This window comes from Physeter macrocephalus, chromosome 2, assembly GCF_002837175.3.
Source record: "Physeter macrocephalus isolate SW-GA chromosome 2, ASM283717v5, whole genome shotgun sequence".
NCBI lineage: Eukaryota > Metazoa > Chordata > Mammalia > Artiodactyla > Physeteridae > Physeter > Physeter macrocephalus.
In genome coordinates this window covers 9,783,093-9,796,814 of record NC_041215.1, presented here as the reverse complement: position 1 = coordinate 9,796,814, position 13,722 = coordinate 9,783,093, and the positions used below count along the sequence as shown (strand labels likewise).

Here is a 13,722-nt window from a genome sequence, read left to right as displayed (position 1 = left end):
AAAATGATTTTATTTACAATAGCATCGAAAAGAATAAAATACTTAGGGATAAACTTAGCCAAGTAGGTAAAAGACCAGATACTGTATGCTGGAAACTAGAAAATACTGATGAAAGAAATTAAAGATGCAAACAAATGGAAAGACATTTTGTGTTCATGGACTGGAAAACTTCATATTGTTAAGATGTTAATATTACCCAAAGTGATCTATAGATTCAGGGCAATCGCTATTAAAATCCCAATGACATTTTTGCAGAAATAAAAAAAATCTATGCTAAAATTCATATGGAATTTCAAGGGACCCCAAATAGCCAAAACAAGCTTGGAAAAAGAACAAAGTTGGAGGTCTTAAATTTCCTGATTTAAAAATTTACTATAAAGCTACAGTAGTTAAAACAGTATAGTACTGGCGTAAGGATACAGACCAATGGAATAGAATTGAGAGCCCAGAAATGAATCTTGCAATACATATGTTCAACTGATTTTTGACAAGGGTGCCAAGACCATTCAATGGGGAACAGATAGTTTTTTTTTTTACAACAAATGGTATTGGAAAACTGGATATCCACATGTAAAATGATAAGACTGGACACCTATCTCATACCATTAACAAAATTAACTCAAAATGGATCAAAGACCTAAATGTAAGAGCTAAAACTACAAAATTCTTAGAACGAAACATAGAAGAAAAGTGTATGGCAACTATTTCTTTGATATGACATCAAAAGCACAATAAAAGAAAAATAAATTGGACATAAAAATTTAAAACTTATGTGCATCAAAGAACACAATCATCCTCAGTCAGAATGAGAAGGCAATCCATGGAATGGGAGAAAATATTACAAATCATGTATCTGATAAGAGGTTAATATCCAGAAGTTCTACAACGTGACAACAAAAACAAACAACCCGATTAAAAGAAATAGGCAAAGGACTTGAATAGATATTTCTCCAAAGAAGATATACAAATGGCCAATAAGATGTGAAAAGATGCCCAATGTCACTAATCATTGGGGAAATGCAAATCAAAACCACAATGAGATACCACTTCATATCCATTAGAATGGTTATTGAAAAAAATAACAGAAAATAACAAGTGTTGGAATGGATGGGGAAAAACTGGAACCCTTATGCATTGCTGGTAGGAGTGTACAATGGTCTAGCCACTGTGGAAGATGTTATGGCAATTCCTCAAAATATTAAACACTGATTTACCATATGACGCAGCAATTCCACTTCTGGGTACATACCCCAAATAACTGATAGTAGGGTCTGAACAGATATCTGAACACCCATGTTCATAGCAGCATTAGTCACAACAGCCAAAAGGTGACAGTAACCAAAATGTCCATCAAAAGAAGAATGGATAAACAAAATGTGGCATATACGCGCGCGCGCGCACACACACACACACACACACACACACACGTATGTATTCAGTCTTAAAAAGGAAGGAAATTCTGACACATTCTAAAATGAAGATGAACCTTGAGAACATTATGCTAAGTGAAATAAGCCGATCACAAAAGGACAAATACTGTATGACTCCGCTTATATGAGGTACCTGGAGTAGTCAAATTCATAGAGACAGAAAGTAGAATGGTGATTGCTGGGGCATGGGGGTGGGGGCTTGAGGGTGGGAAATGAGGAGTTAGTACTTAATGAGTAGAGAGTTTCAGTTTCCAAGATGAAAAAAGCTTTGGAGATGGATGGTGGTAATGGCTGCATAACAGTGTGAATATATTTGCTACTACTGAACTATATACTTACAAATGGTTAAGATGGTAAATTTTATGTTATATGTATTTTACCACACACACAAACACACAAATATATATATGTATCCTGAATTTGACCACTTCTCACCAACTCCACTGCTACCACCCTCGACCAATGCTCTATCATCTTGTGTCCTGATAACTGCCAGAGCCTTCCAACTCATCTCTGCTCCTATTCTCGTAACTCTCTAGTCCAGCTCTGTTCTAGAGAAATATAATAGGAGCCACACATGTAATTTAAAATTTTCTAGTAGCCACATTAAAAAACATAAAAGAAATTGTGAGGTTAACTTTAATAATATATTTTATTTAATACAGTCAAAAATATTACCATTTCAACATGGAATCAATATTTTAAAAAATCAAGATATTTTACATTCTCTTTTTCACACTGAATCTTCCACCTCTGGTGTGTAGTTTGTGCTTACAGCACATTTCAGTGTGGTTGCCTTTCAAGTGCTCAACAGTCATGTGTGGCTACTGTACTGGGCAGCTGCACCTCTATTCCATTCTCAATATGACAGCCATAGCAATTCTACTAAAACATAAACAGATCGTGTCCCTCCTCTGGTCAAACTCTCCACTGGCTCCCATCTCACTCAGAGTCAAAGCTAAGTACTCCCAAGGGCCTACGGGCGCTACATGACCTGGCTTCTCACTCCCTCTCTAATCTCACTACCTGCTCCCGGTCTCCACTCATCTCAGCAGCCTGTGCCAAGCTCAATCCTGCCTCCAGGCCTTAGCACCTGCCATTCCCTCTGCCTCGAATACCCTTTCCCCAGATACCTTAGGGCTGTTCCCTTACTTCCTTCAAGTACCACTTGATCAGAGCCCCCCGCTTCCCCTAGCAATCCTGATCCTTTCACCCTGTTTTATCCTTGGCCCTTATTGCCACCTGACATATTGTATGTTTATTTGCTTACGGATGGTCTCTCACACTAGAATATAAGCTCTAAGAGGGCATGAATTTTGTCTAATCTGCTCTGTTCCTAGTGCCTAGAAGAGTACCTGGCACCTATCGGGAATGCAACAAAATGTGTTGGGTGAACGAAGGGCAGGTGCTTGGAAGGGGCCACTGGGCCAAGCTCACACTGGTTGGTCAGGCCCTGTCACTTGTTGCACTGTGCCTTGAGAAGGCAGCTCAACATTCCTGCTCACATCCCTTTTCACCCAATCCAACCTCACTGTTTCTTGAAATCCCAGATCAAGCCCAGCCTCGTCTAAGAAACCTTTCTTAATGTCTCCACTGCACACTGATTCTGCCCACTCCCTTCCCTTCCATTCCTTATCTATTTAATAGTTGACTGAGCATCAATTACAGGGGTGAAAAATTTAAAGGCTTTCATGGGCTAGACCAGGTGGGGTTCTGGGGAGCTGAAGTGTACACACCACCACTCAGCTCCAATGCCACTCAGTGGGAATGTGGGCCCTGTAATGTCAGGGCCCCTGATTTTTCCAGAGCAGCCAAATATGTGGATTTTTATATGAACTCTTCTAATCATGAAGTGTTTTCTCAAATCCAGATTGATAATAGCACACACATCTTGTCCAAGATACCAAGAAGCAAGGAAGTGATCAAACATGGCCAGGGTAATGTCAAAAGGACTCAGATGTCACCTGAATAAGCTTCCTCTGGTCACAGCTGGAATGAGGATAATAACTGTCATGGACTGATACACATCAAGCTGCTTAAATCTGTAAGTTCATAATTATACTAAAAAGTAAACATAAAGAACTGAATTGGTCATATTTTGAGGATATTTGAAAACCAATTCATCATTTTAACAACTGGTGAATATAAAAAAAAGATTTATTCTGCCTTTTCTATATGAACTGTGCCTCACGGTAACCAAACAGTTGTTGAGGGTGAATTTCTCTATATGGAAATATTCCAGCTAATGAACAGAAGGAATGATAGAATTAGAGTGCCCCCATTTGCAATCCTAATGAGTTACCTAATGAATTATCTAGGCAATGCTTGTCAATGACTGGTAACAGCACATAAACAGGTACTGCATACCTGTCGGTGGAAGTACACAGCACCTCAATCCTGCCTACAAGTGAACCTGCCCCCCACGCCCCAACACAAACAATTGAATCCAAATCTGAGCTGGATCTCATTACTCAACCATCAACTTACAAGAAACAGGGCAAAAAAGAACCCGTTAAGTGTTTCCAAGAGATGCAATCAGCAAACACCAGACTGCGAGAAACTCTATAGCACAAATGACCCAATTCCTTCAACAAAATACTGCAAGAAAAGAAAAGAGAGAGAGAGGGAGAAAGAGAGAGAGAGAGAGAGAGAGAGAGAGGAGTAGAAACCTATAGATAAAAAGGGAATATACCAACCCACTGTAACATGTGTATGACCTATGTGTACCTCAATCCAAATGATTAAACTGTAAAAAGAACATGTGCATCTGGGGAAATGTAAATACAAGTTTTTGATGTTAAAGAATTATTGTTAATATTGCTGGTATAGTAAAAAGATTGCAGTAAAAGGTAACCCTGTAAGAAAGATTGATGGGAGAAATCAATCTCCCAACAGGTAAATAAACACAACAAGCTGGACAGGCCTGAACAGAGTGGCTCTCAGTGCAGCAGAAGTTCATAAGGGACAGAGGTGAGGGTGGCTGGTCCAGGCAGAGAAGGCTTCTTATGTGGAATAGGACTTGAGGCAGGCAGGGGTGACGCTCAGGAGGACTGGGGCACGTCTCGGGGTACAGAGAGGGCTGTGACCCTAGGCATCGCGTGTGTGGCCAGGACACCTGAGACTGGGGCTGGGTTAGGTTTTCCACCCTGCACCAAGCGAGGACCCTCCCCACCCAAGGCCCAAGGCAGGCACCACAGGGCTGCCTGGGCTCTTCTCCTGGCCCTGACCCCCACCCCACTGCTCTGAAGGGCCCTCTCACCTCTGGGGCTGAGTCCACAATGCTGGCTTTCCTCCCCGCTCTGCTGTTGCCTGGCGGCTTGGATGGCATTTTCTGGAGGAAGTCAGAGATCCTCTGAACCAAGAAATCGCGGTCTTTCAGGTTGGCAAACAGGAAGGTCATTTTGCTCTTGGTGCTAATGGACAGAGGGCTGGGCAGGACACTGGAGCTATCAGCTTTTTCAACAATGGTCACCTGAGAAGACAAAAACACCATTTGGGGGTCTGTATCTTGGGATGTAAAGCCAGATGGTTTTGTGAAGCTGAGAGCATGGTGGGCTTAGGTCGTCTTCTCTCAGGCATGGGGCAGGGAGTGGACGAGGGGCTCTCCAGGCCTGGCCGATTCATATTCTGACTCTTCCGCTTGCTGCTGTGTGAGTTACGTGCATGTCTGAGCCTCGTTTTTTCAGCTGTTGATGGATGTGAGCATATCAGCCTTGCAGGACCGTCATCAGGATGATGACACGAATGTAAAGCCTGAGCCCAGCTGCTGGCCCTGATCAGCTTCCCCAAGATGGACAGTCATGTCCCTGCCCTAAAGCACAGTGAGCAGCCCTGCCTGCAAGCCCTCCTGAGCACTCATTCCCTCAGCACTTCCTGATGTGCATCCTGGGCCCAGTTCTGACTGCGAGGTGTGTGAACAGAGCAGTACAAGTGTGCAGGGCACAGGATGGGCTTTTAGGGGGCACCTCTGCAGGGCCCGCAGCCTGGAGTGGGTACAAACAATGGACATGCAGGCTAATGAACACGGTCACCAGGGCTGGTGGGGGCCACAGGGCAAGCTGGGAGGCCGCTGGGCTGCTTCCTGTTGAAGGCACCTCTGGGGAGGTAGTAACTGAGCTGAGACCCGGTGCAGCCAGACAAAGAAGTAGGGGAGAGGCCAGCAACCACCCCGTCCTCGGGGGCCAGACTGACGTGATGGACAAAGAAAGACCGGTGTGTGTGTGTGTGCGTGTGTGTGTGTGTGTGTGTGTGTGTGTGTATGTGTGTGTGTGTGTGTGGAGAAGCTGGGGCAGAGTGAGAAGGGTGTGTGTGTGTGCGCGTGTGTGCGCGCCAAGGTCTGACTAGGGGTGGGTGGCTCACTGAAGGTCTTAGAGGTCACAGCAGGCAAATGGAGATTCTTCTAATCACAGAAGATGCCGGAGGATTCTACCCAGGGTAAGCAGATTTTTTAATTATGTTGGCTGCTGTGGAAGGATGGGATCTAAAGGATAGGTCCCAAGCCTTAGGTGCAGACAAGGTACTGTTGAGGTGACCCAAGCAGACAGATTGTCTTAGATGGTGGCTGTAGAGAGGAAGGGACATGCTCCGGAGAGCAAGCTGACAGGACATGCCATGGTCAGGACGTGGCAATGAGGCCAGGTCAGAATCAAGGATGGCTCCCGCTTTCCACCTCAGCAAACGGATGGAAGGGGTGTCACTTCCAGAGGCGAGGATGAGATTTGGGAGTGCAAATTCAAGAGCCCAGTGGACACATGAGTGTGGCTGGCATGAGTGAGGAGCCCCTGTGAAGCCCCCCGGCTAGAATACTGAGGTCAGTGCTGGGCAGGGGCCTCCATCAGGACCAGCTGCAGAGCCCCATCCCAAGAGCTTCCTGGCTCAGCAGAGCTCTCTGCCATCAGGAATGTCAGGATCCATCAGGAGAAATGGAGCTGGGCCTAAGATGACCCTGTAGCCAGCCCCCAGGGCTCACGGTCAGATCAGTACAGCACCCAGGACAAATCCACAGACCTAGTGCCAAAGGAGAGTGTGGGGTCAGGGGCCACCTCTGAGCCCCTGAGCCTGGAGCTGTGGTTCCTTTAAGTCCTTTGCCTCTGACTTCCCTTGGGGAAACTGAGGCAGCACACTACCTCACATCTGTTTGCAACTATACCTGCAACTTCAGGGCTTTGTACAAAGGCCAGGGAGGTCCCACTGCTCTACATTTTAAATAGAATCAAAATACTGTGTTTTAGCTTATAGCTTAAGAACCTCACTTAAACCTCAATTAAATAGCCAGTATGCCCTGTTGGGCCATAAGGAAAAGGAGGCCTTGGAGGGGTAGGCGGCTCTCCCTCACTGTCTACACCTTCACGGCAGCACAGGACAAATGGCCTTGTTTCTACCAGAGTCACTGTGGAAGCCCAAGAAACTGGAGAAAAAATAACTCTGACAGGTGAGAGCTAACCCCACCCTTGACAGGTGATAGTTGACCACACTCCTGAAAGGTAAGAGCTGACTTCCGATGACTCTGCTAGAGACTGCGCCACAGCCAAGGCAGGTGTCAGGAGAGGAACAGTGAGGTGGCCCCTGAGAGTAACACGGGGCTGGGGTGGGATCAGAGTCCTCCAAGTCCAGCCAAAGCAGGGCTTTGCCAAAGTCTAACTGCAAGACCCAAGAAGGCAGGACTAGGGGACACTCACATGCAGGAGGCCACTGGGCTCTGACCAGGGAGGTGTGGGTCCTTGTTGAGGTTTCTTTATGTCCCACTGTGAGCTCTGCTGGCAGGCCAAAGCCCACTGTATCTCCCCACCAGGTGAGGTTGATCCCTGAGGGGGCATCCAGTGCACCCACTCCCGCCAGGGCCTGGTACAGGACAGGTGCTTGGGGAGCACATGAACCACCATGTGCCCTCTGTACTCACACTAAATCCTGAGGGGCTTCCTGGGCTGGGGACCCGGCCACGTGCCCTGGTAAGAGAGGGCAGAGCTGGCGAGGACCTAGGGCTCACCTCCCGCAGGGGTATGATGAGGTGGCAAGCATCCTCTTCCTTGCTGGCAAAGCAGATGTAGTTGCTGGAGATAAACATCTGGCCAGAGATGTGCAGCTTGTTGAATGGGGTCCACAGGGTGCAGCCTGTATGGCCGTCCAGGCGCTCGTCCCCAGGCAGCCGGAACGTGGCACAGTAGCACTCGTTCTTGGCTCGAGCGTCTAGGTCTCTGGTGAAACCGAGGTGGGGGAGATAGAAAAGAGGACAAAAGTTGGGGCTAGCACACTCACAAGGCAGCCTCATGCCCTCGGTTTCCACATTGGATTCAGGCTCGTGGGGGTCCTCCTGTGAGCAAGTTGTGCCCAGGGATCTCAGAGTTCAATAACACATGCACACTGAACGGTCAAGTAGTAAAACGTGGACATCCGTATGACCAGCAGAGGAGTGGTCAACAAACAGCACGCTTGGTACTGAGGGTGGGTGGTGCCCAGAGGGTGCCTGCACCCGCCCTGCCACTTCTCACTAGGAAGATCAGCCCCACCTAGAAACTCAGACAAGGCCTCCCGACAGGCAGGTGTGGAGTCAAGACTAAAACACAGGGTGCTGGGATTTCCCCAGCGGTCCAGTGGTTAAGACTCCGTGCTTCCACTGCAGGGGGCATGGGTTCAATCCCTGGTAGGAGAACTAAGATTCCACATGCCGCATGGTGCAGCCAAAAGAAAAAAACACAGGGTGCTGTTGCTTAACGGAAATGCACACTCGCCAGTCCGATGGCTGTGTGAGGCAGGGGCCTGGTAGCCTGTTCCTCACCCCTGCGGTGGCCCTGTCCTCGTAAACATCTCTCTCTTCCCAGCCCCATGGGGGCCGCTAGCAGCCTGAGCTTGGCCTGGCAGGCACACCTCGATGGACAATGCCAGAGACTATCAAGTACGGCCCTGCTCATTTTCTTTTTGGAAGGTTCTGAAAGCCACTGTGTCACTCGCATCAGGAAAGTAACATCCTTGGACAGCGTTCTGGTCCTGAAGGTGCACCCAAGAGTCTGGGCCTAGGCCACCGTCTCTGCGCACACAGGTGTGAATCTGGCTGTGGGACCCAGGGGCTCAGGGAATCTCTGAGCTCCTGGTTGGCCTACAGGTTTCCCCTGAAGCTGCAACGGAAAAGCAAGAACAGAGTGCTCCGGAGGGGCCAGCCCCAGTGAATTGTTCCTCTGTCTACCAGTTCCCACAGACAGGGTGGCAGAGACCTCAGACCTGTGTAGGGCTGTCTCCTGGGGCCTGGGGTCAGGGCCCAGGGGTCCTGAGAAGAGCTGTCTATCATGGCGGGATGGAGGCGGTGTACCCTGAGCTGGGATTCTGAAGCCTTCCCGAAGAGGCCTCTGGGGATGCCCTGGCTGACATGGTGGGGCGCCTGTCCTGGGCTCCACTGCTCACTTAGAGCTAAGGCACTGGGGCCTGGGGCAAGCTGCTCTACCTCCCTGTGCCTCAGCTTCCTGTCTGAGACCAAGGAGCCTGCGAGAGCCTCCCCACCCCAGGGCTTTGAGAAGTAATACATGAAGAACTCCCTCCATGTCAGTGTCAATGGTAGGTTTTTCAGGACAACGCCTCCATGAATCTCCTGGTGCCCTCCCCACTATCGAAAACCACCCCTTCACCTGGCCCCCTTTCCACGCAGGGAGCCTGTGAAGGGTGAGGAGGGCAGGTCCCTGCTGGGGGTGGGGGAGGCACAACGCACCGCTTCAGAGCCGAGATGTTCCTGTGCGGCCGGGGGGGTCTGGGCAGTGCTTTGTCTTCCAGGAAGCCCTCGTTGTCCAGTAGCTGCCGCATGGCAAGGTTGGCCAGCTGCTCCATGAGCTTGAAGGTCTCGCTGATGTTGAGGAACATGGAGAAGAAGAGCTCCTGGTCCCGGGTGTCCACACGGATGCTCTCAGGGAAGAGCAGCGTGGCGTTCTTCTCCAGCCGTGTGACATCCACCCACTGCACCACCAGGCTCACTGGACAGCAGAGGGGACAGACAGACCATCAGGTCAAACCAGCTGGAGGGCTGGGCAGGCAGGCTCCTGACTCCTGCCTGGGTCTGGAACCCATGTTGGGGAGCGGGCAGCATTTACTGCCTCCCGTTCCCCACCCCCCAGCCCCTGTGCCTGAGCCTAGCTATGCTGGGACACCAGCTCCACGAGGAGGGACTGGGCCGTCCTGGGCCAACCCAGTGCCCAGCCCCGAGAATCTCCTGGGTTTGCCCACCAAATGATTAAAGGATGAGATGAATGAACAAACAGAGGTGAGCTAGCTGAGACCCTGGACTTGAGAAGCCCCACCTAGTGGGAGCGCACTGATATGGGAACAAGTCACGACATGGTGTGACCAGCACAGAGAGGACACTGGCCCCTGCCTGACAAGGAGATGCAAAGGTGGGAGAAAGGCAGGGGAGGTTGTGACAGGTGTGTGTGCATGGCTGAGAGCCGGCCTTGCTGGGCCCAGGAAAGGCCACACTGAGAGCAGCTAAAGCCCTGGGGGCTCTTTCTGGGGGTGACATGGCAGCAGAGTGCACTGGCTGGGAGTCTGCCTTTTGTCCTGAGGCCAGGGCTTCCTGTGGGGAGGGACCTGCAGCAGGTGGTTGCAGGGGCACACGTCCAAGGCACCATGTAACCTGGAGCCGCTCAGGGATGATGGGTGCCCTGGCACTCTACTTGAAAGAGGGAAGGCCCTGTGCAGAAAGTCACTATGTGAAGAACTGTGCTAGTTGATATATACATGACAGGAGCCCCCAAGAGCCCAGTGATGCCTGGTTCAAGTCTGGAGTTCTGGTCGTGGGCCACTAGGTTCTGGGGAGACCCTCTGGTGGGTGTGTGGGGACAGAATATCCGGGGGCCGAAGAGGGACAGCCCTCAGGAACTTCGACAGTCTGGGGAGGCGGTACACTTTCTAGAGGCGAGGTCGAGGGTGAGGGCAGAGGAGGATGCCCTGAGGATGACGGGGCCAGCTGGGGGACTGGGGCTAAGGAGGACACAGGGGGCACTCCTGCTGCCTGCACTCACCCTCCTTGCCCAGCAGGAAGGAGTAGAAGCACAGGTGGTTGACGGTCAGGTAGAGCCAGCCCTGCCGGGGCACACGGCCCTTCCAGTAGCTGCAGGAGTAGTAGTTGACCAGCTTCTCTCCCTCGGGCATCCCAAACTGCTTCCGCATTTTCAGCTCGGCCTCCTTGAATTTCCCAGGGTCCTCATCTCCCTGGGGCTGCAGGTTCTTGTTCTCTTCTGCGATGATGCCCTGTAGGACAAGGGGACTGGTTCCCGCAGGGAACTCAAGTGGTGGGACCCAGGACTCTTGGACGCTGGCCCAAGGGCCACAAGCAGGTAGGCCTGTTGTCTGCTCTGGCCAGACAGATGCTTGGTAAGTTCCCCTAACTCCCTGAGCTATTATCTCTACTGGATCAGAGAAGGGAATTTTTAAATTTACATTTTAGTTATTTTAATGTAAATATCTGAAAAATATAATACATAAACATGGTAAAAAAATGCAAGTAGTAGGAAAGTGTGTTCAGTGAGAAGGGAGTCTCCATCTCCTCTGCTGTTGTAGCCACTTTGTTGGTTTCCTCCCAGACAGGCTGGCACTGATGCACCTTTAAGCAAATACATGCAATCTGCTCTTTCCCCTCTTTCTTTGCCCAAATGGGATCTTGCTGTGGCACTGTTCTGTGACGTGCATTTCTTGTGACAATGTCTTGGAGGATGGTCTGTACTTGATACTCCCCCCCGCCACACACATACCAGGGGGTTCCTGCCTCTTGCCCCTGCTCAAGGCCCACAGACCAGCTGCAGGACCCACCCAGCTCAGGACCTACCCAGCTCAGGGTCCAGAGACCAGCCACTGGGCCCACCCAGCTCAGGGCATATCTATGCTGTATCCCACTAGCATCTTCACTGGGCTCAGGGTGCCCAGAGACATCACCCTGGGCCACAAAGCCAACCCCAAACCTCCTGGGGTAAAACAGGTTCTTAGCACATTTGGCTCAAAATGTTCATGCAGATTTTCCAGGGGGATGATGACTTGATAAGCTAAAGTAATTCAAGGCAAGTGTTGTGGCCCAGACTGCTGCTTCTGCTGAGCCTCCTGGCAGCCTCGAATTCCTGTATCCATGAGCAGGGAGAACAGCCAGGAGTTAGGGTGAGGACCCAAAGGTAAGGTGTACCTCCATCTCAGTATAGCCAGTACCACTGCAGCTGCAACTCCAACCTCTTCTCTCTCTCAAGCTGCCTCTGGTGCCTCCCCAGAACACTACTGCAGGAACTAGCTCTATGTCTGGGAAAGAGGCTCTGGCAAAGCACCCTTCTCGTTACTAAGGCCCTGCCCTTGTCTTCTGCTGCCCTCAAATGCACCTACTGGGAGGTTGGGGAAGGGGCCCCACCAGTGGAAAGGTGGGCCCCAGACAGCCTGTGGGCCATCACGGCACCCTGTCCCTCAGGCCACCTTCCTGGGTCTCAGTTGGCAGTCCCCTCTCCCCACTCCTTCAGCTGCACCTGGGAGACCCCCAAGCAGGGAGCAGAGGGGCTGACACTCTGCTTTGCATTTTCCTCTGCATTGTCCGCTGGCCTCTACTCAGGAGTAATGGTCCTCACCAATGGGAATGAACGGCCTGGCTCACAGGACTGGGATTTTGTTTGTTGGCTGATACAACTGGATTGTAAAAATCACTGGGCAGATTTTAAATTACTGATTCAATTTCTTTAATAGTTTTAGGCATATTCAAGTTTCCTATTTCTTTGTGAGTCTCAGTTTAAGTTCTACTATGTGGTAGACCAAATAATAGTCCCCCCAAAGATGTTTACATCCCAATCCCCAGAAGAGTTGAGAGAGACTGACTGGTTTACTGAAGAGGCCATGTTGCTGGCATTCAAGAGAAAGGTAAGGGCCAAGAATCACGGAATACGAGGCTCCTGAAAGCTGGAAAAGGCAAGGAAACAGATTCTCCCCTTAGATCCTCCAGGAGTCAGCCCTGCCAATTCCTTGATTTTAGCCTGTGAGATTCATTTCAGACTTCTGACCTCCAGAACTGTAAGAAAAGGAACTTGTGTTGTTTTAAGCCACTAAGTTCATGGTAACTTGTTACAATAGCAACTGGAAACTAAAACATATTATTTTAAGAGGGCCCATCTTGTCTCACTTCTTACAATTTATGGGCTTAAAGCTGTTTATGGCATTCTCTTTCTCTCTTTTTTTTAAAGATTTTTTTGATGTGGACCATTTTTAAAGTCTTTATTGAATTTGTTACAATATTGTTTTTATGTTTTGGTTTTGTGGCCACGAGGCATGTGGGATCTTAGCTCTTGGACCAGGGATCGAACCCACACCCCCTGCATTGGAAGGTGAAGTCTTAACCACTGGACCACCAGGGAAGTCCCCTTACTCTCTTTTTTCTTAACCCTGTTTTTATTTATTTATTTATTTTTATTTTAAAAATTTATTTATTTTACTTATTTTTGGCTGCATTGGGTCTTCGTTGCTGCACGTGGCCTTTCTCTAGTCGTGGCGAGCGGGGGCTACTCGCTTTGTTGCGGTGCGCTATTGTGGCACGCGGGCTCAGTAGTTGTGGCTCATGTGCTCTAGAGCACAGGCTCAGTAGTTGTGGTGCACAGGCTTAGCTGCTCCGCAGCATATGGGATCATTCCGGACCAGGGCTTGAACCCGTGTCCCCTGCACTGCCAGGCGGATTCTTAACCACTGCGCCACGAGGGAACCTTGCTTTTTAAATAGATGCTCTCATATTTCATTCCCAACATTACTTATTTGAGGTTTCTCTCTTTTGTCCTGGATCACTTTTGCCACAGGTTTGTTTATATTTTACATCTGTTTTTGGACCTGTTGCTTTTCTTTATCATTCCTTTATTTTCTAAGGAATTAACTTCTTCCCTTTGTTACAGGCATACCCTGAAGATATTGGCAGGCTTGGTTCTGAACCATAGCAATAAAGCAAATGTCGCATTAAAGCAAGTCACACAAATTTTTTGGTTTCCCAGTGCATATAGAAGTTACGTCTACACTATACTGTAGTATATTAAATACACAACAGCATTATGTCTAAAAAAACAAGGTACCTATCTTAATTAAAAAATACTTTATTGCTAAAAAAATGCTAACTATAATCTGAGTCTTCAGCGAATAGTAATTTTTTTGTGATAACTATATTTCCTTCTTTCTAATTTCTTTGTTTCTCTGGCGTTCTAACTTACTGAATTGGACACCTGGCTCATTAATTTCCACCCTTTCTTCTTTTCCTCACATTATAAAACATAAAATGTAAGGCTTTAAATTTCCTCCTGTGTGCTGCTTTTGC

At 49.0% G+C, this 13,722-nt stretch overlaps 1 protein-coding gene across 6 annotated transcripts in view; it reads right to left on the bottom strand.

The window, feature by feature from the left end:
* The window catches only part of TBC1D9B (TBC1 domain family member 9B), a 44,522-nt gene that overhangs the window by 21,509 nt on the left and 9,291 nt on the right, over positions 1-13,722 (bottom strand). For 5 of the 6 annotated variants that reach the window (XM_024116278.2, XM_024116279.3, XM_024116281.3 and 2 more), the window contains exons 4-7: positions 10,430-10,658; positions 9,127-9,385; positions 7,417-7,624; positions 4,690-4,902 (exon numbers count right to left, since the gene is read on the bottom strand). In XM_024116278.2, the coding sequence (XP_023972046.1) occupies positions 4,690-4,902; positions 7,417-7,624; positions 9,127-9,385; positions 10,430-10,658 (909 nt within the window). The remainder of the gene's footprint in view (positions 1-4,689; positions 4,903-7,416; positions 7,625-9,126; positions 9,386-10,429; positions 10,659-13,722) is intronic. The other variant, XM_028498099.2, reaches the window with a different exon arrangement.